This window comes from Papilio xuthus, unplaced genomic scaffold (assembly GCF_000836235.2).
Source record: "Papilio xuthus unplaced genomic scaffold, Pxut_1.1 DF828780.1, whole genome shotgun sequence".
Taxonomy (NCBI): Eukaryota; Metazoa; Arthropoda; class Insecta; order Lepidoptera; family Papilionidae; genus Papilio; species Papilio xuthus.
The window spans coordinates 1,300,757-1,326,221 of NW_013529869.1; the positions used below are offsets into that span (position 1 = coordinate 1,300,757).

The following is a 25,465-nucleotide window of genomic DNA, read 5'->3' on the forward strand; positions in this document are numbered from 1 at the left end:
CAAGGTTTTTTAACCTACTATTATAAATTGAAACAAGCGGAGATTAATGTGCATAATTTCCTTTAAAATAACCGTTTTTTGCTAACGTTCATTATTAGTTAGTTAGTTATCTGTACCCTCAGATACAGATGATAAACAGAGTTTTCAGAAAATACTGGTTTTGAACGAACAGTCGGTTGTCGAAGGTGTAAACATGTATTATTAATCGTAGTTATAAAAAAGTTATCAAAGTGCTTTTCTTACTTTTATATGTTTATAAGATAGATTTGAAAATTAGCTTAATAACTTTACCAATAGTACCTCAATAACAATGAAATAGTTTTTGAGAGTTGCAAGAAACCTTTCAATGGCTAGTGACAACGATAAAAGTTCGGGTAATCAGAATTCTGATGGTTCCTTGAAGAGCAATAAGAAATTAGACAGTAGCGGAAATATAGGTAAGTTACACAAAAGTTTGTTTGAGTAAAATATGGTACACAGTCTAACCTAGTTGATAGTGACATTTGATTTAACTTTTAATTTATAACTCTTTCGTAATACGCCAACGAACTGCTTTAATTAAACATAATTTGTTGAAGTACTCGACTAGGACTAATTCAAAAAGTTGTTTCTATATAATAGTATGTTTAAAGTAGTAATGTCGATTGATAAGTATTCATTTTTATGCTCTTCTAATAGGAACAACTTTAGAAACAAACAAAATCTTTAAGTTTACTGTCGGAAGGTAATACCCATTGCGTATACAAAAAAAACAAACATACCAAATTTGTACATAGCTTTCTTTTTCATATACTATTTATACAGTTTCATATGCATTTAGATTTGAACTACGATATATCCTTAACCATATTATCTAAAAACATGACTCATACCATGTCATGGTAACAACAATTGTAGTGGTTCAAAACTTTACAAATGTCAATTGGAACCTTTCTATTTTGTTGATACATAATGTGAATTTGTGGTTGTGATAATAATTAATAGTTAACTGAACCATATAAAATAAAACAACATAATATTAATCATTTACAATTATTATATATATAGAAACCACATTAAATTAATTTTAACCAAATATAGTAAATGTTGTGTATGTTCTGTACTATCAATATTTATGAAATCGGTTGGAAAAATAAACAAATAATCCTTCAATATTCCAAGTATGTAATAGTAAAAGGAGTTAGCTTTTACAATATTTATGTAACAATCAAATTATCTATGTAAATATTACCAAATATCAAGTATCAGTAAGTAAGTATCAGTTATGTTATTAAATCCGGCATCATGGCCAGAAACTAACCATTATCAGTGGTACTATATTTTCTGGCTTAGCAGATTCAAGGGTATAACAAAAGTCAAGTGTTACATAGTTAAATGTGCTAAAGTTGTCTTTAAAATATTTAATTTTTTTTCATTCATGATGTCTATATGTGAAAATCTAATATTTCATTTCTTATTAATGCTCAATTGCAAACACTTCATCAAATAATATATTTACAGTCTGATCAGAAGTTAAGTGTTCAAAAAACCCTTTTGTAAACACTTAATAAAATTCTTAATAACTACAAAAAATAATCAGTTCTAATTTTTGATAATTAAGTTCTTAGAATTTTCGCAGGTTTAATGATAGTATTGTAGCATTTTAGAATCTTGATGAGTTGCGCTAACTTTTGTAATTAAGAGCTGTGATTTACATGGTGGTTTACATGGTATACATTTTTTTTACACAATAGCATGTCAAAGTTGGTTAAGAGTTAAAAGTTTCAAGAAAACAGTCAAATTTTTTGTGCTTAAATTATGAATGTTTTGGTCCTATTTTCAACTGCAAATTATAGCTATGTTACTAAGGTAGCTAATAAAAAAAAAATTGCAGGAATATTTTCTTATTTGTAGCGATAGTGTCTAATCATATGGTGTAGGGTATCAAATTATTAGAAAAGTTACAAAAGTTAAGGTAACTTTTAAACAAATAGAGTTGGATTTGTTTTATTATTTTTCTCTATGTAGATGTAGATATCTATCTGGCTATACACCAATACCATTTTGTTGTTGAATATTGGGACATGCTGTATATTAAACATTCTTAGTCATATAAAATTACATAAAAAATGAAATAACAGCTACAGTACAAAGTAGATCTTGTGATAATTGTGTACATTCACATGATGTTGATGGTTATACGTTAATAGCAAACGAATGATATCGACAGGGGGGCGCTAGTGAGCAGTCATAATTTAGTTTGTATTATGTTTGAGCAGTTCAGATAGCTTTGTTGGTATGAATAGCATTTGAATCTTTCATTATATAATTTAGTTATAAAAAGATTTAAAATTAGGGTTACAGAGGAGATAAAAACCATAGTCAATAACAAAGGTGTATAGTCTGTGAACATTTCATGCTATGACAATCTTAAAATCCTTGACACTGACAACTTGATATATAAAATTATGTAGTACTAATTGCAATGACTCTTAACTATAAATATTTGTACACTCAACTTTGTATTATTTCTTAAAATGTCTCTGAAATTAGAAGATAGTACAATAGAAAATATATCCACATTACTTGATACTCTGTCCAGGGAAGTGCTTTCACAGAATAAAGGCACAGAACCAGTACAAAATGATCTTTTCTATGTTTTGATCATTGTTTTGATGCTAGAAAATGGATTTCTACCAGTTATTAATGATTCCGAGGTTAAAGAAAATGTAAATTCTTATGATGTTCAGGAATTAATACCTAAAAAGTTGGAGACTGGGTTGTATGAGGCTAAGTTTGTAATGTTTGGGTGTTCTGACTTGCCATTGAAGCTTATTATAAGTCCACTAGGAGCTCTGATGCTGATAAATTTGATGATCAATGATATGAATGGTGAAACTTATTCAGTTTGTTTACCAATCAGTCGCTATGTTGTGTCACCACGAGCTTCAACAATACCTATGATATTTCGTGATTTAAAACATCTCTCAGTAACTTTCAAGAACAAAGTTTTATCAGCAGTTAAAAGCAAGATTCTCAGTAACTACGGATATCCCAGTGCTAGTTTAGTTGGGCTTCCAGATGAGATAATACTGTTTAATATTCTGCCTTACCTATGTGCTAGAGATATTTTAAACGTATCAGAAACATGTAAACGTCTAAAAGCTGTAGCAAGCAATGAAGGGTTATGGCGAGAAATGTATAAAAGAGATTTCAAGGATAATACACCTGTTGCAACAAGTTGGAAGACATTGTATAAAGAAAAATATTTATCACAAGATAAAATACAAAGTAGTAGTATTTCCAGTAGAAACATACAGGATCACCATTCAGTTACTTCATTTTATCCAGATGAAAGAAATATACCCTTTTATATTTTTCCATTACGAGATGTGATATAATTTTATTTTTCAATTAAATGAGTACTATTAATTATATCTTTTGAAATGTAAAATTTGAATGGTCATTTAATTTATGTATTTACTTAAAGGAATAAATCACATATTATGTTAAATTTAGTTGCCTACTTTTGTTGTGTTTGAAAAAAAAAAAAATTTGTAAACTTGCATTATATATATTCATTAGGTCAAACAGAGGACAAACCGATTCAGGGTGTGCAGGCAGTTGGAAAAGGAGGGCGACATTTATCATTACCAATTGAAACTTCGGCTACAAATGGTGATCTGTGTGAGTAAACACTTTGCTAGTAAACTGATGTTGGGCTGATAATAATATTATGTTATAGTTTTGACTGATACTATTGTAAACTATTAATAAGGTGATTGAGTGGTAAGAAATATACATTAATTACATAATATAAATAATTAGGGCTAAGGTGTAATTTTCCTTGTCTTGTTTTTCTATTTTCATTTTGTTGTTATCTGTATTGCCTAACATAATTCCCAAGGTTTTTAATTTACATAACCATATAAGGGTCAGCTTTGTTTATAAATATTAAATTGGAGTGTCTGGATGTAATATCTAAAAAACTTTAATAGCATATTTTTCATACTTTCAATATATGCCTACGAGCAATGTATATCTGGGCTCCATTCACAACTTAACTTATACTATTATTTTTTGTTGTGTTGGATAGGTATCATGTTGTTTGGTGCCATTGGCTAGCTTTGCCTATAGACGCGGTAATCCTTTGCTGTTTTCCTTACATAAAGTTATAAGAATAAAAGTATCTTTTACATATTATTTATTCAATACTTACACATAAGCGAAATTTGCCTTCAGGTTTTTCACTAAAGTTGTCCAATTCACTATCAAATTTTGACATAACGTAATAGGTACCGAATAGGCGTATATGTTTATATCTGTTTCAAATTGTGCAAACCTTAAGCTTTAACAGTTTTCTCTCGTTTTACTCATCTTGATACAATAGTGTTTAAAAATTGTGTGGAAAAAATTCGTACGAATTCCAATCTTTAATAATGGCTGGCATAGTTTCGAATATGTACATACTTAAGTATATTGCATCGATAAAAGATGTCCCGGTAAGCAGTGTTTAAAATAATATTATTAAAGCTCTAGGTAGGGAAGGTTATCGGAATGTCGGGATATGACAAGGGAGGGCGCGAGGGTGCGCGAGTGAGATGCGCCGCGCAGCCTCCGTTTGTACTCTCGCCTCGAAGGCGCCGCCATTGGCGTGTCAAAGCGTGCTCGGTGTGTCGTCCAGTCACGTACTTCGTGCTACGTAAATGTAGGGCCGTGTGCCGTGATTATATGTGATGTTGGGTTGGTTGAGGTGAGCGGCGTCGTGGAGGGCCCACGGCTGACGCGCGATCGCCCGCCGTGGCGGTACTACGGCTCCATGCTCACCCATAGCCGATCCGACGGTGACTTCCCCATATACACCAAAGGTATGTTACTCACAGAGGTCAGAAAACTCCAGCGGAATATATGAAATATTACGTCTAGACTTGCACCTTAATAGGCCGATAACATTTTTAGGCTTAATAACCAGAATCGTTTACTATTGTAACCTCTTTGAAATGTTTTGTTACAAAGACTACGGTTAATAATCATACTATTTAGTGTAAGGTTCAGAGTCAACACATCAAGCCAATAAGCGACGGATATACAAACAGCTATGCTGAAAGATTTAAATCAATAGCCAGCGTCCGATAATGCTTGCAGTCGCGTTTTGACTTTAAGCTTTAAGGTAATCTATCATGTAACTTTATCATCAATATTATGACTTAACTATGTGTATATTGATACAATAGTAGTATGGCCGGTTCATTTGTTATGATCACTCAGTGTAAAATTTCAATGTTTTCTTTTATGTTTTTTTTTATAAATTCAAGCTTCATCGCGTACGTTATACGCTCATCTAGGCGGCTGACTTTAATGTATGGTCGGATTATTTTCTAGGGCAAAGGGTATATTCTATTAATAAACGAGCTAAACGTTTAATCTACCCGTCAACACTGTGATCCCACAAGCAAGTCGGAATTTTGTAAGGGTACAATCATGTGCTAAATTTGTAATCATTGTTTTTTAAGCATTTTAATTTAAATTAACTTTAAGAATACTGCTAACGTGAAGTGTTTTCGACGGACTTTGAGATTAGACTAATATAATTTTTCATTATTGCTGCATGACATTTGCCTAAATGTAGGAAAATTATAATAAAAAAATAAGGTAAACAAAGTTAAATGAACTACTGAAGTGAAGTACTCTTACTATGCTGTAAAGTGTTTGATAAATCGTCACTATATCAGCCGCTATCTAATCAACAAATTCTCTAGGTAATGTCTTAGTTGTATATCGCAATTCGACTCATTTATACATATTACTACTGCATAAGATGCGAACTGTATGTTGATATGTGGTCGTGAGAAGTTGAGTGCGTTGTGATCTAATATGGACGACATAAATGTTAAAACGAAGAAGAATAAAACCAAACGCAGACCAATAGATGACGACACGAGGAGCGAATGCGGCGTCGTAGACGAACCTGCAATAGTATGTGAGTTGAATACGTGACATTAATTGCCTGTATCTCTACTCAGTGTTATCTACACAAATTTACGAGTATGTTGGAATTTTTGTTTTAAATTGTTGCTTAATAAATTTACTTTTAAATGCAAACATTAATAAGCAAATTAATGAATGTTTGTTGTTGGTTTAGGTAGTACTCTATGTAAAAATGTTTGTAACGAACTAGTGATTATGAAATAAGAAATTTTCCAATATGCATTCAAGATGGTACAAACTAGAATTAAAATAACTAAAATTTCCAATGTTCAAACGAAATTTCAAATTTGTCAATGACTAATTTTAACGTATGGCTTCTATAGTGTCGTTTTAGTAATAGCCTCCATTCTCTCTTCAGAATCAATCCTTCAATGCTACACGGCGTATCCCCATTGATCACCAAATGTCCTGTTTTGTGACGCTATCCTCCAATAATTGATAGTTAATTTTAATACAAATATCTTGATAAAGGCCTTGATGACGAATCCGAATTCTATTAAAGCGATTGTGTATTTTCTCGCAATAACCTAAGTTATTCTCAGACTTTGTATTATCAATTGCTGTCACAACACTTGTTATCTGATTCTTAAATTGTAAAAATGCGCTAGAAGTATTGTACACTGTCACTTTCGTAACTGTTTCATGGACATAACTCCGATATTTCGTCAGCAGGCTGCTAAACAGAAATGAATGAGATTTTTGTTTAATCAAAATTTATTTTGTTTTGTTTTGTTTAGTCGAATTTACAAATATTATAAAATAAACTATATCTTTGGTGCCGACTCATATATGCGAGCGGTTATTGAACTAATTTGAGGGGTGCAAAGCACCACGATGACTCTCAGCCGTGAGCCGTGACGCTGCAAGGGGCTGCACCGGGCACACCTGCCGATAACGAGGCGTGGGGCGCGCCTATTTAGAAGCGAAATATCTACTACAATTGTGTTGCAATTGCATACATACCACTAAGCTACAAATACAAATCGCATTCCTTCTGTTCGTTGCATCAATGCGTATTGCATACAAATATCCTTATAGGCCACTAGACTTGGGACTTAGTTTATACCTACTTTCTCAACTCCTTCGTTTCATGATTTTGGTTCTGAATCTCTCTGGAAGGTGACTTCGTTTTTTAAATTCCATGAAGCGTTAAAGATACCCGAAAATTTGAGTTAACGCTTTGTGTGACGTCATATCAACGGAGGCTCGCCAAACCAGACCAAGCGTGGTTTGGTACCTAGTTATAGCACGGATCGGAGAGCGGCGTGGCGGCGGCGAGCGTGGCGCGTCGTGCGGCTCGAGTGCAAGTTGCAGGGGAGCCGGCGGCACCCGCGGGCCCCCGCCCTGCCGCTCTCGCCCGCACGTCCGCACGCCCGCCAGTTCATCGTCGTGCGTCCCTCGCGGCGCAGGTATACTTTACGTACGTAACGTGATTATCTGCGCTCGTGCCGGCCTCGCGTGTGTCTTTGTTTTGTGTTTGCTAGTTGTGTTGTGCTCGTATCCACCATACGTACCGAAGATGTCGTCCGTGCGACATGGCTGCATGTAGTTGACATGTCTCTGAGCGCGCCCGCCCAGGCGGTGCGCGGGACGAGGACCAATAGCCTCGACCAACTCGACTTCCAGGAGCGCAGGCAGCTGATCGCAAGTTCCTTGTCTCTCACAGATTTCTTGCACGTGGGAGCGAAGGAAGTAGCCGCCGTCGCCGGTCAGTTGTTGTTTTCTCTCTTTTCCTGTCTGGCTGGGTTTACCTACTAAACAATAGATTTGCGAAAACATATTGCCACTTGACATTTGGCCTCTGTAATGTACAAAAGCAGAGAATGTAATGTAGTGTTAAAATTATATACATCTTAATTGTATGCCATTATGCTAACAAACTACGTCCATTTATTAAAGTTAACTGCCTACATAGAATTAATTAAGTTTTGCTCGTTTCGCTTGGTAATTGAGAGAAATTTTCTAGATCTGTCTTTGTATTTAAACATTATGAGCGTTGAAGACACATAACATATCGTTGATTGAACATGAGCTTTGAGGAAGTTACAAAGTAAACACTGCAGTATCATATACAATATTACTATACTATATGTTATAATCTACTACATAGTATAATCGGTTAAGAATATATCTATCTAGATTTTATTAAAGTCTATCGATATTGTAAGTGCAACAAGTCATAAACTTACTAACTAAACAAAATTTTACTTAACATACAAGTACATATTTTTTATAATTATCTAAAAGGATTTTTTACACAACTTTGGACAATAGTAGTTGACGTCATATATCGATGTCCATGCCAGTCCATAATCCTTATTTACGAGATGTTTTGTTTTTAATGATTCATCTTGCTCCAAACTAAGTTGAATGTGCCTTAAACGTTGTTTGAAGAGATCTGCTGATAATGATAGAATTATCAACAGCTACAACATTCCTTTCAAGTTAAGTAATATTATCCTTCAAAAATTTACATCGCTATAAGATAAACAAGGACTCCTAAATTTTGGAAACTTTACATCTTGATATTTGCATTGTTTTAAGAGCGAATTTTGCAGTAAGTCATGGTAAATTTAAGTATGACAAGAAATCTGAGAAGAATATAAAATGCAATATCTACTCTGGTCGTTTAATAAAATGAAGCATTTATTATTTAATTCAACTGTCTTGATGTTTTGAGACGACAATGATCCTGAACCTTCGTTACAAGGTGGAATCTTAAAAGAATAATATTATGTGTATTTTCAAATTCACAATAGACGAAGAATAGGTAATGAAATGGCAGTCAGTGTGGCAATGGCGAGGACATCGGCAAAGCCACGCTGCATCACTGATCTTGGCGACCACTCGTACTGAATGCCTAGGTGTCGACAATACGACACCAGCGCAGCGGTGACTCATAGCGAGATTTCACTAAATTTACTAGGCCACAGTTATAATCTCAATGTAATTTGCCACAATCCGAACAATAATGTTACGATGTTGCGGCAATTATTCTACAAAAAATTTGCTTAGTTTTTCTTGTCTGTCGGTAGATTTTATAGTAAGAAAAATCAACAGTTGAATGTCTAGTTATGCTTAGAACACTATGTTCTATCCTTTTATATTTTAGTCTTTCTGTCCATGTTAGTAATAATTAACTCATCATCATCACCAGCCTTTTTTTCCTACAAAGGAGCAGCCGCGTTCCATCAGAAATGATTAACTATACATTTATAAAAATATTTCCTAAACAACTATTAACTTTGACTAGCCTAGCTTCTACTGTAAAAAGAGCAATATGGAGCATCCGCTGTCAACCATGTAGAACTGAGGTCACCATTCTGCTTTCTAACCGTTATTTTTTTAAATAAAGCCAAACAGAAATAGTGTACAAAATAAATTGTATTTAGCGTGGTAACTCATCACTGACAACTGAGAATTAGTAATGTTACGAGTTATGTTGTACCCAAAATCTAGAACATTATCTCAATAATGACTTGTTTGTTGTAGTTGTACTTATCTTGACTGGCACCTTCCTGGTACAGTAAATAGAGACCTAATTATAATGCTGATAAACGGAGAATGTATTCTTGTTAAAAGTAATATTCGTATTTGACTTAATAATACGTACAATGCATTGTTCCTTCTAAGAATGTTTACCGTCGCTGTAGAACCTTACACGTTGTTTGCATATAAACGTTTGTGTTCTATTCATATGCGCGTCACGTTATAAGCTTTGATTATCCCTTGTCGTTGCTTTAGAGTATAAGCACTAACAACCGTATTACCAGAAGGTAATACGCAGAGCGTAGGTTTAAAATTTTTCCAGAGGTTATGTTACGTGACAGTTGGTCTTAAGTCAAGTCCACATTCTAAGTCAAGATCACATTCCAAGTCAATTAAGGCGAGTAATCAATGTCATATGTTATAACAAAAGAAAATGGTCCTCGGATGTCTAATTATAAACAAATCTTTTCAATATAACTAATCGGACATCGACCGCGTTCTTCTTACCTGTTCGATGCAGATAATAAAGGTTCCGTGCGAGTGTTTTTTTACACAAAACCCCGCACAGGTAGGACTTCAATAAAAAAAGTTAATGCAAGCAAAGTTAACGCAGTAAAGTAAAATATTTGTACGATGTTACTTATAACAATTTATCACACATTTATTACACAGTTAAATGATCTCACATTTCTTTCGTGCTATGGACACTACATACTTTTAGAAATTTACTATCCTTATGGGTTGTACACAAATAACCCATCATCATCAGCTCACAATACGTCCCCACCGAGGGGCTCGGAGCCTACCCTAAGTTCAGGGTGACTAGGCCATAGTCATAGGGAAATAACCCATACTACGGTTGAATGTTAGCAGAAAAACATTTGATCAATTGAGTTCAATAAAGAAACGGAATTAATAATGAATGTAAGAAAGTAAGACCACAACTAGAAGGTAAAACCACTTTGTTGTCGTCGGCATTGTGAGGGATGGGTGCGGATGTTTCTTAACAATAGTCCCTTGACTTAATGGGGCCGTTGATTGTGTATGTGTGCATCAATACCCATACTGTATTAACTGATGTCGTCCGATACCCGTACATGCGCAAGTATTGTGTTGCATTTATCTCTCACGCTGTGTTATGTATCTGTTACGTACTCGTACATTAACTACGTCCTATACGGAACACCAGTACATTTATACGACTTATTTATGTTTTTTTTTATTAGTGGTTACCTATAATCAGTTCTAATTGCCTACTCTGTCATGATTGTTTATGTAATAACTTTTTTACAAGCGAATCGCATCAATTTATAATTTTAGATCATAAATTGTGTTTAAATATGCCTGCTAATGGATTAGGGATCACACAGAAGAGTGATTGAATTACTTAATTAAATGCTATCTCTTAATACTTACGAAATATGCACAGATTATATCGAAAACCTGTATATAGCTTTACGGAAATTATTTTTTAACAATTTTTTTGTAACCATTGTAGGACAATTTTGTCAACTTAGCTCGGAGATAATATTCAGATTAATTTCACTTAGTTATCAGTTATATGATCGATTATTTTAAAACAAAACTCTGTTTGAACAAGAAAGCTTATCCATTAAAATATTGAAGGAAAGACGTTGAAATATTCCTCGAAATCGTACTTGGCGTCTTGTTGGAAAACAAACATCAATATTTTATTTTCTTAAAGAAGTATTTTTGTAACATTAACTGACTTAAACTGGGTTACACTTCATTATGAAATAAATATTTGTAGTAAGATATAATATTTTATTAATGTTTATTATTTTTTGAATTATCATTTCATTATTCGATAACAATAACGCATACATTTATATCAATGACGAATTTTGAAGAATGCATCGCTGCTGTAATCCTCTTCTTACTAATTGGATAAGTGCATTTGGAATGAAACTTCCTTTCTTATTTATTTCATCTTGTTAGTCAGGGATGTGGTCATCATTATAAGTTACTTGATTTCTTTAGAATATATGATTACTTTCGCAATATATTTCTGAAACTTAGGTATTATCTTACTTTATAATGTTATAAATGCGAATGTTTGGATGGATGAATGGATAGATAATGGATGTTTGTTTGATATTATCTCCGGAACGACTTATCGGATTTTGATTTAATTTGATACAGGGACAGAACATAGTCTGGAAGAACACGTTTGCTGCTTATTAAGTTTTTTTTAATTTAGCGGAGGGAGTCGCAGGCAACAGCAGTGTTATATTAAAAAATCTAGCAATTTATATAAAACTATCTAGGCAGTCTATGTAGAACACTTTTGTAGTCGATGATAACACTTTGCGGTCATGTTTAAATAGTGCACTTAGCGTTTAATGATTATAATTAAATATTGTATGTAAGAATAAATACAAACTATGCGTGTATGAAACAGAGGCTTAATCGGCGTTGACCTCTTTACACTGCCTATCCCAATGAGAAATGACCGTGACGATATTCGTCACGCTGTCGTATTTTGAAATATCAACGGTTTATTGTATCTGTGTTTTTACTTTCGTTAGCTTGGACACAGTTTAACCGTTGCTTTTAAATATTGTTAACGTCTTATCAATAATGATTTACAAATGTATGTTTGACAAAATAATATTAGCAACTAATAATTATCGCATTTGCAATGCCCACTATGTATGTCTATGGGGAATTACAATATTATCATATTTCCGTGTCGTCTTTTTTGCATTAGAATTAAATAATAATTATTTTGTTGAATACAATTTTAGCTCTTATAATTTTTTATCATTATTTAATAACTTTATAATAATTTACCCATAATAAAAGTAAATAACGTATCTTCATTTTACGTTTGTTTCTCTTACATATTAGTACGTCTTGATGGCTAATTTGTTTTAATCTGTAATTTTCTAGAAAATACTATAGTTAATTCTGTATAAGCAATATTAAAATTAAATCGATAAATTAATGTTTCGTTTCTTTGTTGCAGCCAAAAAACAGAATGGTTCAGCGGTGCGTACCAATAGCTTGGGCTCGGGCGCGCGCACGCCGCCCGCGGAGAGAACCAAATCAAAATTCTCCGCATTCGGTAGACTATTTAAACCGTGGAAGTGGAAACGGAAAAAGAAATCAGAAAAATTTGAAGCAGCTTCTAGAAGTAAGTAAACATACTACGTACTAAAATAATAAGTTCAATAAAGTACCCTTTTATAAAATCTAAAATACTGAAATAAAGTATTGAAATGTAGGATTTTAACCATAAAAATATCATATTATCATATTTTTAAAAATGACGTATAGGGATAGTAATTTTTTTTTAATATCATAAGGCAGCAAACGAGCGAGCAGCCAGCTGAAATCGCTGAAATAGCGAAGTGACCGTTGCCCATAGACATACGCAATTGCATATGTGTTGCCTACCTTTAATCCACGGAGGAGAGGATGCACAGAAAGAAAATTCTTCCCTTTCCATGCATCCTCTCATCCGGAAAGTCCACTTCCACTTCCCATCTTTTCGTTAAAAGAAAAAGGGGCGGGAAGGGAAAGAGGACTAAATTAGGCCTCCGGGACGCACACTCATCAGACGAAACGCGGAATTGCTTCCACTTCACGCCTGTCTTCTGTGTGGTCGTGGTATTTTACCTGGCGAGCCGTGCCAATTCGTGCGAAGATGTTAAAGCGGGCTCTATCAATGTTAAAAACACACGTATACACATATATACACACAATAATACACATAACACAATTCAAGTATCATTTTAATCGGCCAAATAAGAATATTTTCCCCTTGGACCTATGATCGTTAAGCCGATTGGGCCAACGGTAAAACACTTATGCAGTCAAGACTTAAAGTAATAATACGTACGTAATACGATATGTTATTCATTTGTACTATGTTAATGTTTATTTGTTGCAGCGTTAGAGAGGAAGATATCCGTCCGAGCAAATAGAGATGAATTAGTGCAAAAGGGAATTCTCTTACCGGAGAGTCCAGTGACGCCTGTCCCTGAAGGCAGTAAGTAAAACTATTGTTATAAATTCCTTTGTTTGAATGTATGTATCTCCAGAACGGCTGCACGGATCTCACTGAAATTTGGAATAGATGTAGAAAGTAGTCTGGAAAAAGACATAAGTTTTTTTTAAATTTCGCGCGAGCGGAAACGCGGTAGTGAGTCTAATAAAAATGTTCGAGGTGTATATTAGCTTGTCGTTTTTTTGTAAGATATGATCAATTGGTAATCACGGGATGATATATTAATGGTTAGCTATTCGCAGGACGTTATTAAAATGATTGCAGGATGAAAATCTTGAATGATAGTTTCCTGTTATTATTATAACACGTCGCGAGTTTATATATTTAATTGCAATTATATATTAATTGGCACTGAAGATTCAATACAATTATATTACATACATTATCATTATTTTATTTTTTAATTTACAGTGAAACTTCGTAATTTGCCAATGTTGCCAGTAACGATAAATGGATATAAATATTCTAATATAAGTTAGATAAAACAACATTTTTCAATGGAATCAAAATACGTGTTTGCATTTTTATTTATTCTCTTTAATATTTTTATTACGTGTTTATTTATAGCTCTTTTATTTTTCATTTCAATACGTTAAATAGAAGTCAAGTATGCGGTAAAGTGGTTTCGGAACTTCAGCTCGAACGAGACGCTCGGTTAGAAATTGAAAGAATCGACTGGATAAGTGGTCGGCGTCTGTTAACTTCTTTTTGGCTGTCGCTATTTAATTTTCTTATTATTATAGTAATGATATATCATATTATTGTGATTATATTCGTAGGTAACACAACGTTATATAGAATGTCATGGTTTTATTAAATTACTTTTTATCCCTGCAAGTTTAGATTATGAGTTCTTGTGTTTTCGCTTGAAGTGATGTTAAAACCCATCAGATCATATCAGAATGTAAAATATTGAAGTATTAAAATTGTTTCAAATTTTATATAACAGATAGATGTGGCTATTTCTCGTTTGTAATTAATATTTCGTTTCAGTTTCGGTTACCTTTTAGTTTCTGCGGCTGACAGAAAAATACGTGCGGATTTAAAAGCTTGTCAAAGCTTTATTTTCATGTCAAAGTTTTTTAATAAAAAAATATTTCCATTGACTCCATTCAAATCAAAGTGTCCAAAGCATGATCCCATAGTTCATTCTTTATTAAAATTTGTAATCAAATTCGATTTAAATATTGACTATCCAAAATTAGGTCTGGAGTAAAAAAATCAGAATTTTTAAGATGCAATGACCCGTAGACTTATGAACTACATACGAAGTAGACGTTTGTGAGAGTAGCTTTTTGTAAAAAATCTGAACTAAGGGACTGCTTAAATTATACCTAAACGACTTTGGTTGTTGCAGTCAGAGTAAGATCGATAACTTTGTTTTTAGTATTAAAATCGATTTATTTTAAGATCAAATGCTTACGTATATTCCGGTCGTAGATGAGGACGCGCCTGCCGAGTACAACGAGGAGACGCGGAGTGAGCCTGGCGGCGGCGGGGGCGGGCCTGGCGGCGGCATGGGCGCGATGCACGCGGCGTTACAGGCGCAGCTTGCCTCGCAGCTCGCGCAGCAGGCCCAACAGGCGCAGCATGCCGCACTGGCTGCCGCCGTCGCCGCCGCCGCTGCAGCGCACCATCACCACCAGAACAACAATGTCATAGGTATGTCAATATTTTTACACTTAATAAATATAACATAGTAAAATAATTTCTTCTATTGTATTCTCGGAAGAAAATCTCGTTATTTTGTTGTGAATAACGACATCTGGTTTTGCTAAGTTGCATTTATTTCTATTTTTAAATAATTTGTGTATTTATATCATATTTAGTGAATGAATAACGAAATATTACGTTTCTTACTTACGTAAGTGTAATATAAATAATCCCGCTTTCTCTAGAAGATGGCATAAGTAGTATTTAAAACAAAACCTATTATGTAAAATGGAAACCATAAACCAATTATTGTACCAGGTGTACGAACGGCTATTATGCGAATTGTCGTAATGCATTGAGATTGCAAATCCATGTAATTGCTAGGATTGCGTATTAGATACCACAGACATTGCTAATAGTTGGAGATAAAGATATTACAAATGCATTGATTTAACACGTAGGTACACTTTTTGCACTCACAGCACTAATGGATTCTTGTTTGCAACTTGTCTAACGAGACGTATCAGTGTAACTTTATCAATAATCTTTACGGTTGTGGTTGCAATTTAGATGTAAAATTAATAGTTTTCTACAATAAGTTAAAAGAGTAAGCCAAGGCGGAAGTATGTTTTCACCTTTTAATTTGTATTATGCAAATTTTACGTGTGCACACTTGCATATGTTGAGGCATAATGAATGAACGGCTTCGATCGCTTACCAACTTTACGGAGGGGTGTAACGTCTAAGCACTCGGAATAACGATCGCGACTCATTTGAAACCTAGGTCATTAAACCCTGTTGACTACATTCATTTCAATCACCTAGGACATATACGATTGTTTTAATGTCGATCATAATCCAAAGTAATAAAGATATCAAGAAGATAACTTTTTATGTTAAATTTGCATTTGTGAAGTAACTTTTTAAGCAATTTGAAATATATTTGTGAAAGTAAATTTTAAATATAATAAAACGGACAAATTATACTTAGCGTACCCAGCATTTAATAAATATCCGAAAGACTTTACAGGCGATAATACCTTTCCAAAGTTTCTTATTAATTACAATCTTTTTAGCGGTTCAAGGTCATCTGCGCAGTGTCCTCCCCATATGCCCCTTAACGCCACCGCGCCTAAAATTGTGTTATGCGCAGTTGAATGGTACGATGTTCTGACACAAAGGTATTTGAAAAAATGTTGTGTAAATGTATAAATGTTTCTGGGTATATACTTAAAGGAAAACAACTCTACAGAGAATTCTGTCGACGGCGTAATCGAAATAAAATGATAAAATCAAATATGAACATTGAAAAAAATCTATTTCGATTTTAAAATATCCTCTGCCAAATATAGAAACGCTACCCAATTAATTTTCATTCGAGCTTAATTACAACTCGAAAATCGTGTTGAAGTAGAATCAACAGGTCACGCGGAAGCTTGGCCACCCTTTGATGTACCCGACACGGTGTGTCGCCCAATTTTATTGTAGCCAGTGAGCTTATCAAAAGCCCAATGACGAGGACGACGATAATAGGACGAGTCCATTCTTTGGTGTCGATGTGTTCCCTTAAATTTTAGATTAAATTACCCTTTTAAATATTATAGATGGGATATATAAATTTTTCAGTTTTACTTTGAACTGCATTTTAGGAAGATTCACACATCATAATTGAACAGGTTTAATTTGAAACATAAATTTGGAGTTGATTGTCGCCTTAAATTCTAAAAAGCTCAATATGTCGCGTATAGAATAAAAAAGAGAAACGTGCGTCGTATTCACGAGTGGAGAAAAGCAACGCGTGGCGGGAATTAGCGGCTTCCTGGCACTGGTAGCGGCAGGACGAGCGGCGAGCGTTGACCCGCCGCGCGCCGCCGCCGCTGCCGCCGCCACCGACGCGTCGCTGCCCAATTGACGTCACACATTCGTCACATCACGCGGATAGTTGATGCCTATTAAATTTCTTAATTATAACACCAATCGGTTATCAGTCGCCACAAATATATTGATTTTGTGCGTGGTGACGTATCTCTTAATCAGTTCATATTTGCTACAGTGTATATTTGTTTGATTGAATTATCCATGTATGTTGCTGATAAATTAACCGTTTCGGTTTGTTTCTGTCTCATGTTAGTAGGCATAAGTTAATTGCATTGCTTCAAAATTAATTTCTAGTAAAATCAAACATTTTAGTAAAATTTTATTCGGCTTTTACGGCGTTTAAAGCAAGGATTTAGTTATGGCAGAATATCGGGTTAGTTCTGCATCACGGTACGAGTTAGCAGTATATTTAGGGGTGGCAGCAGCGGCAGTAGGGCTGTGTTAGTAGAGAAGTGGATGTGTACTGTACTGCGGGTGCGAGTGTTCGCGACGGAGTGCGGGGCGGGGCGGGAAAGGCGCGGGGCGGGCGGCGCGCAGTCGCCGGCGTGCGGCGCGCGCCTCAGTGCTGGCCCGCCCGCGCCCGCGCCCGCCGCGCTCCGACCGTTGCTGACCCGCTGCGCCGCATGCATCCTGTGCACTGCCGTCGCCGTCGCCCGCTCCTACCGTGCACATCCACGGTGCAGGTCGCGACCATATACAAAAACTGTTCGTATTTTCGTCTGCAATAAGCGCAACAAAATCCTCTTCCCCAGACGTGTTCGCACAAATAAACATCGACCACTGGTATTCTTATAACATGTATCTAATTACAACAGTTGAATTCCTTTTGAGATGAGGACGTCCAATGTAGTCTGACATTTACTTACGAGTAGACAAAGTTGTTGGCACAAATTTGACACCAGATAAGAATTCAAAATAAATATGCACAATTTTTTTTATTACTGTGATAATATTAGTATTTGGTAATCTGTGAATAATAATAATAATAATCATGTTTGGTTGTGGAGCAATTTGTTAGTACATGGTTGCGAGGCGCGAAGTTAACGGGCCATATCGATCGAGCGCGCGACCAACACGCGATCGCGCCCGCTGCACTGGCCCGCGTGTCCCACGGCGCTCCAGCAGTTTCGCAGCGAATTATATATTTAAATACATAATTGGGGAATACGATAAAACCTTAGAAATACGAATCAAATTACCTTGGAAATTGCACAATATAGTGCGTTTCGTTGTAGCGTGTGATATTCACACGTCCGTAGTGGCTTAAGGTGTCGCCGGTAGGGTCACACGTGTTACGTGTCGCGTTATGGAGCTGGAGGCGACGGCCGAGTGTCTTGCGATCGGGGTGCGTGCCGGTGTTGTCGGTGTGAGCGGGTGTGCGGAGGACAGAACGCGCTTGCTGTAAGGCGGCGCGGTGTCGCGCGGGGCGCCGCGCGGCAGGCGCCAGCAGCGGGCCGTGCCGCCCGCGCCGCCCGCGCCCGCGCGCCGCCCGCCGCTGCCGCCTACGCCGCCGCGGCTCTCTATGATGGGCTACATTATGGGCTGTGCATGTTTGAGAGGTGTGTGTCAACTCCTTGTAGACGATCCTTACCTTGACATTAACAATACTACACCATGGCATAGCAAAGGACTATACTTCATGGGGATGGTCGGACTTACTTCGCATTCTTGTTTTGTTTAAATGGCACAGTTTCGGCACTTAGATATACAAAACTCCTTTCTATTTATTAAAACTCTGGTATATTTTGTAAGCAATCAAATCCTTTAAAAAGTTTAAATTGTCCAAAGACAATTCATTATCTGCACCAAACGTATTAGTGTTCTGTGATCTATTTAACATCTGTTAATGAAATAAATTTTATAATAAATTAAGTAAATGGATTAATAGACGAAAGATATCAGTAGGAAATAGGTAGTTCAATTAATTTTTTTTTGTTGCCGCAGCTTTGGAAAGCTTAACCTAGCATCATTATAATCGGAGGTATTGCTTTAAAAAGCACCTGCAGAATAATAACAAAAATAGAAATTCATCGTGAGAAATGTAAGGAAAGAGTTTTAGGTCAAGTGCCGCCTCTCTGCCGTAATAGCACGCGTATAAAACCTACTTGAAATGCGGGCACTGCTTTGACCAGAAAATATTCAATGCATATCGCCAGGCTGCATAGCGCTTAGCAAGCCTTGCTGTACCCCTTAACTAGATCGCGGATTCTCATTCCTCATTTTATAAAACTTCATTTTATATTTTTAATTAACGCTAAATATACGAGGATACTATGTGAATTAATTGAAATATTATTTATTTCTTGTATATACATATACTGGTAACTCCTTAGATATGTTTTAAAATGTAATAATTAGAGATTATCTATATTGTAGGACCTTACTTATTATTGTATCAACATATTGAAGTTACCTACGATATGTTTACGGGTAATTCGGTTCTGAAGTTTTTATTTTCTGCTACGATCAAGGAAAAAATATACGCTATGAATTATATTGAAAAATAATTATTTTCATTATCTACCTATTTGTTGAGATACAATAGTAATTGTTATTCTATTATTCCATATTTTATTTTATAATTAATTTAATAGCCATTGTGGCCATTATAACATATTAGTGAGGTTATATATATTTATTTAATATGATCAATAAATTATTTTTTAATTAGTATTTACTGCTCACATTAATGATGCTTAATTTTAAAGCAAGTAATTATACCTAAAATTTACACTAATACATAGACAATATACTAGTAAATAATGGCAGTACATAACACAAGCAGGTAGCGCATAAAACAAATACTAAAATAAAACCCGGATTCAGACCACGTCGTATTTCGTCCCAACAGGATAACTAGACCATACAAAATGTTTTGTCAAGTCTCTACGGAAACATTTTCACCGCTATACAATACTGGACTTGAATACGAGAAAAATAATAAGAGAAATCTCTGTATTTGTCACCGTACGGATGTAGTTTTGTAACCGAGCTATGTTTATAACACTGCATTGTTTTTTGTACGTATTTTTTTATCGCAGTAAGAGAAAAATAGGCTTTTTGTGCGATTTATCGTTTTGTAAAAATCAGTACGAAAATCAACAACAAATATATTTCAGTCTGTTATTGTTATTTTGGACCATAATTATACTATTAATTTTATATTTCTAAATTGATAAGGCACTTAAGTATGAACACTGATTACTCTTTGCCTTTTAACTGTAATAATTGCAAAAAAAATTCAATAATTTATTTATTTTCTCTGCAATAAAATGTATTGTCAATATTAAATAGTATAACTATTTTTAGTATACAGCTTAGGCGGAGTTGAAAAGCAGTAGTTTAACGAGTGGGCGCTGTAGTGGCATTTTCACATCAAACTCTTGTACGTTATAGCCGCTTAAACGAAGGGTCGTTAGTTCAAAGTGGGCCTTTATATGGCCGACTTAAAAGCTCTATTGATTTAATTGATCAACAGCTCGCATTAGCGTTCTATGTGGGTTTTTATATATACAGATCTTTTTTTTATGTATAAATACAATTAGAAAATGGCATTAATGAAATCATGATATTTTACTTTAATCGAAAGAAAGTGGTTTGATTTCAAATTATTTGATAGAGAGAAAGCAATCTGGTATTGACGATTCCTTGAAATGTAGAAATTAACTTGTCTCCGCTCGTTTTCTCATCGCGATGGAGTAGTAGGTACATAAAATTTGTCGGAGTACGAGAGTATTATTCAGCTTACGTGTAGTATATTTGATGAAAACGGTTTGAATTATAATAAATTTACAATTATCTATGTTTGTGAATGTACAGGATGTTACGCTCAGTATTGGAGTGTTGATCAATAAATCGAAATCATAGATAAGCTGATATAAAAATTGTCTATTTTTTTTGAACCGTCATATTCTTCGTTTTCTCTAATAATAATTAATAATTTTAACAACAGATTATTTTTTATTATCACTAGTCCATTGTGCAGTAAATTTTAATAACATGCTGTATACGTAAACGTTACACATTCTTAACACTCGTTTGCAACATACAAGAGAATGTTGATTGTTGCGTTGTTTATGTGCTAAAGCTAGAGGAATTACTTGGTACCGTAATAATTGTACTACCGCTTATGTAATACTCAAGATATATTTGTTTTCATATATGTATTTATTGCAATATATACATACAAGTCGAGCAAATGTACTTATTAGTTACTTCTAATATTCTTATCTCGAATTCTTCTGTTGAAACAAGGTTGCTGTAGTGTCTTTGAAAAAAAAATTGTACAGCTTATTTATGTGTAAAATATGTTTCTTTTTTTTACTATTGTTATATACGGGTCTCAGTAAACTTGCTAATAGGAGTATAGTGCAACGATCTATTTTAAATTTAAGACTACTTTTAATAATAAAATTAAACAAATTAAGCATATTTAAGTTCTAGTTAAAAATTAACTACTTTGGTACTATAAATAAACTGCTTAACCCGATTTCTTCCTCTTCTATTAAACACTACATTTATTTTTTCAAGAAGAAGTAGACATTAAAAAGTCAGATTTATAAATATCCCACGTGAAGACTACATTACAACATTTCCATCTAAAAGCTCTTTAACATAATTTTAATTGTAATTGACAAGGTGATCTTGTTTTTATAATAAACTTTATTTCATTTTAATTCTTAGTACATATTTCTTTAATTTTTTTATAGACAAGGTCTAATCTAATTTCAAACAAATTATAAAGTTCGCCAATGTAGCAGATAACGATAATTTTGCTTATGCTTAAATGCATTTAAGGATCAGAATATTATTGATTAACCGTTGGTTTCTGAGATTAAAATCTCTGTATAAAATAGATCATCCATCTTATTATCTTTGACAAAACAGAGATAACTTTATATTTTAAACGGGGATTTAATCAGATTCAATCCTCTCAGAAACCCACGGTAACAGTGCTTAATGTTCTGATTTCAATACTTTTGTTTTATTACAATTTTATTACTAAAAAGGAACAATCATTGATTTGGTAAGAGCAAGTCGAATCGTTTGTAAAACGACTGCAGCGCCACGCACTTTCACGTGAAGGTAATTGATCATGTCAGAAACTTTCTGTTACGCTATTGTTCTCTTTTTATATACGCCGACAAATAGTTATACAAATACTATGCATTCCGTATCTTTCGAAGTAGCACAGATACGCATAAAGTCATCATTAGCTCACTATGTGTCCCCACTGAGGGGCTCGGAGTCTACCCTAAGTTAGAGGTAAGGTGACGCATAAAATAATAGAATATATTGTTAAGTATGTAGTAAGTGTAGGTATTAATTTGTAGAACGGGGTATTCGGTTCGCATGCGAAGGGTTTGATTTGAATAACCACTAATTTTATGAATAAGTATATACCTACGGGGTATTACTACGTTTAATCGGCTATTTTCACGGTGACAGCTAAGACATTGCACAAAATTGGCATCATAAAATACAAATTTTAATTGAAATACATTTATATATAACTTGTTGTAAAATAACTGTGTAACCACATGGGTGTTGATATTAAATTGCGATAGTGTGAGTCACATTTCTATTGTCTTGAGTTTAATTGAACATTGCAATTGAAGATAGAACATGCACAAGTTTGTGCGCGAAGTTATCAACAAGTTAGCTTTTAGTGCACGGTAGTCATGTCACGGGCAAATTGTGTATGATGTCCGTTTGTAATGTGTCTTTTAAAATTGTATATTCGGTAAATTGCAAATCGAATAAATTTATTCCCAAAGTGACGAATAAGTTAGAAATTTCGCTGCAATTAGGCACAAGCCGCGATTTTGATTGCAAAGAAAATGTCTGATACGCAGTGTCACCATTACAAAGTACCGTCAAAATATAATCGAAATATAACGTGTTGAAAAAATTGTTAATGGAATAGTCAGATAAGCAACTGGCCGAGTATTTATGATTTGTCAGGGCAAATTGCAAACGGGCGTCATACACGATTTGCCGGTGGCAGTCACATGACGCGCATCGTAATGGCGTTAATCGTTGTTGCACTTGCCTGGTGCCCGATGACGTCATGCACACCTACATGGGCACCAGTGGCGATGATTGCGCGGGTGTGCATCCGCACGTGTGGGAGGATGACGTTTATACGAGTGTGAGGTGCGATGTGCGGTCGTGGTTTGCGCTAGCTATAGCGGATGCGAGTGCCATCATACGTTGTCAAAATAAATTAAATTTATTAAGGACGGTGATGCTCAATTGCCTCATATTCTAAATGTAACCATTGTCATACATCACAAAATATTTTTTACATTTTTCTTTAAATTTGTAATGGTCGTATGGTATTTCCAAAAATGAGCACTTGACGATGCGGTTGATTAAAACCGCGAAAATTTCGTTTAAATTTCAAACTGATCTTAATAAGCTCTGATATAGATTTAAGGCTAGTTCAGACAACTAAGACTTTGAAACTTCTTATCCGTGTCGACATTTTAGCACAACTGCCTGTAAAAGGAAGTAAGAACAGCTATCTTTCAGTGGGAAGGCATCGGAAATAGAGTCGCGCGCAAATCACATTAGTGTCTGCAGATGCTGCGGCCTAGCTTAATAAGCTATTACGTCTCTACAGATAGTTATATCGAACTCCATTCCTTGCATCTGACATACTAATTTAATGCAAATTTAAGGTAATGCTATATCTTAAACCTCTAAACAAATTACCTACAATTTATAGTTTCGGAGTTTATTCATTTTGTATGTACAAGTATGTTTTATATTAATGTTGGCATATGCAGTTTTGTAAAATAAATACTAATTTTAGCGGACATTAATATATAGATTCGTTTATAATGTCTCTATAACAATCGTAGCAACTTACATACGACTGCATTCTAAACATGCATTTATTTGTTTAATTTTGTACTTATAATATTGTTCAATTTTATTTATATTTTTTTATTTAATACATAAAAATAATATAAATATTTTTGGAATGGAAATTAACATTCATGTATGCCGTTTAATTATATGCTTTTATTAAGGAACCCTGTGTCATTTTTTTGTTGTTAGTGTTTGATAGACTGTTAAGGAATTTATTTTCAATCACTAAAATTTATCGTTTAACAGTACAGAGGATGACAAAGGCCTGGCAGCATGTCCGCCTCAAAGGCATGAAGCTTATTTGAACTATGAATATACATTGTGACGTATAATAACGTTTGTAGTTCATATTGTTTCAACCTCAATAAGTAACAGCTTATAAAAACCTCATATTTCTAATTTTAATAATGTAACGTCAATAAATTACTTAAACCGTCCCCTCCCTTACCCCCTAGTATACGTGAGAACAGTTCGATGTAATCGTGGGCTTACACTGCTCCAAAATTGGCATTTATTGAATTTTGATAAGAAATAAATGCTTTGTCTTATAAGCTTTGTCCTGAAACAATAAACGTTATTCTAAGAAAAAATTTACTGAACCCAATTTTTTTAGGTCACTACAGTTATTGCTACCTCTATTTGTCTTGTTTTTTACGTTTTGTTTAAGTCGTTCACTAAAGCGTGAAAATCAGGTTATTGTTTTTCTTCGAGAATTAGATTTTTTCATTTTAACTGTTTTTTTAAACAGTTGCTTATTATTTAAGAGAATATGACAGCAAATACAAATTATTGAAGTGAAAATATTTATATGCTTCACGTGAATGTAATTTAATTATCAAGTATTAGCTAACAAATTTGTTATTTTACTTTCAAGAGATGTTTCTTTGACATCTTTATGTAAGAGTCGAGAAATAAAATTTAAGTAATTTAAATATTTGCAATAAAGCGTTATCAGTTGTATGGAAGTAAATTTAAAGTTACTTTATTTTCGGATATTAAATGACCGTTTTAATTCGGGACGCTTTTCATGTGAATTTGTGAATTTTCCGTAAAATAGGATTCAATTTATAATTCAAGCATTCTTTTGTTTCTGACATGGGACAAGAGAAGCGGGTCACCGAACTTTATAAAGCATAGTGCTAGTCGTGTCGTTCCACGTTGCCCGAACACTAGATGAATGGCGATAAATTAAAAATTCAAAACAAAGCTCGGTGGCGCGTGGGCGGGCGGGCGGCTAAGCGCAGAGGGCGGGCGGCGATCGAAGCGCGCGCGAGGAGGTTCGCGGCGGGCGGGGACGGGGCGGGCGAGCAGAGCGGGAGACGTAACGATCGCGCACCGGGCGCAGTCTTCCAGCCGCGAGCGCGCTGTTAGCATGGGCGACGTGGGCACACTCGCCGCGATGGACGCGTTCGCGGGCGGCGCCCGGCGTAGGCCCGCTCGCCTGCCGCCACCGCCGCCCTTCGTGCCGCCGCCACCGCCGCAGCGGCACGACCACGACCACTACTACGTGCGCCGCAAGTCGCCCGTGCCGCGCCACGCCAACACCCTTGCCCTCTTCGCGCGCACCAA

General features: G+C 35.0%; 2 protein-coding genes across 7 annotated transcripts in view; both read left to right on the forward strand.

Moving 5' to 3' along the window:
• Window positions 1-165: 165 nt before the first annotated feature.
• LOC106128381 (phosphatase and actin regulator 1) overlaps window positions 166-25,465 on the forward strand; it is a 41,220-nt gene continuing 15,920 nt past the window's right edge. For 3 of the 6 annotated variants that reach the window (XM_013326740.1, XM_013326741.1, XM_013326742.1), the window contains exons 1-5: window positions 166-437; window positions 3,565-3,666; window positions 12,446-12,613; window positions 13,373-13,471; window positions 14,930-15,151. In XM_013326740.1, coding sequence (XP_013182194.1) covers window positions 347-437; window positions 3,565-3,666; window positions 12,446-12,613; window positions 13,373-13,471; window positions 14,930-15,151 — 682 coding nt within the window. In that variant the 5' untranslated portion in view covers window positions 166-346. Of the gene's footprint in view, window positions 438-3,564; window positions 3,667-5,759; window positions 5,960-7,336; window positions 7,676-12,445; window positions 12,614-13,372; window positions 13,472-14,929; window positions 15,152-25,465 lie in introns of those variants that run through there. The other 3 variants (XM_013326746.1, XM_013326744.1, XM_013326743.1) reach the window with 3 other exon arrangements.
• LOC106128382 (F-box only protein 7) lies at window positions 2,420-3,416 on the forward strand. Its single transcript, XM_013326747.1, has one exon. The coding sequence runs from the start codon at window positions 2,517-2,519 to the stop codon at window positions 3,378-3,380; it is 864 nt and encodes a 287-aa protein (XP_013182201.1). The 5' UTR covers window positions 2,420-2,516; the 3' UTR covers window positions 3,381-3,416.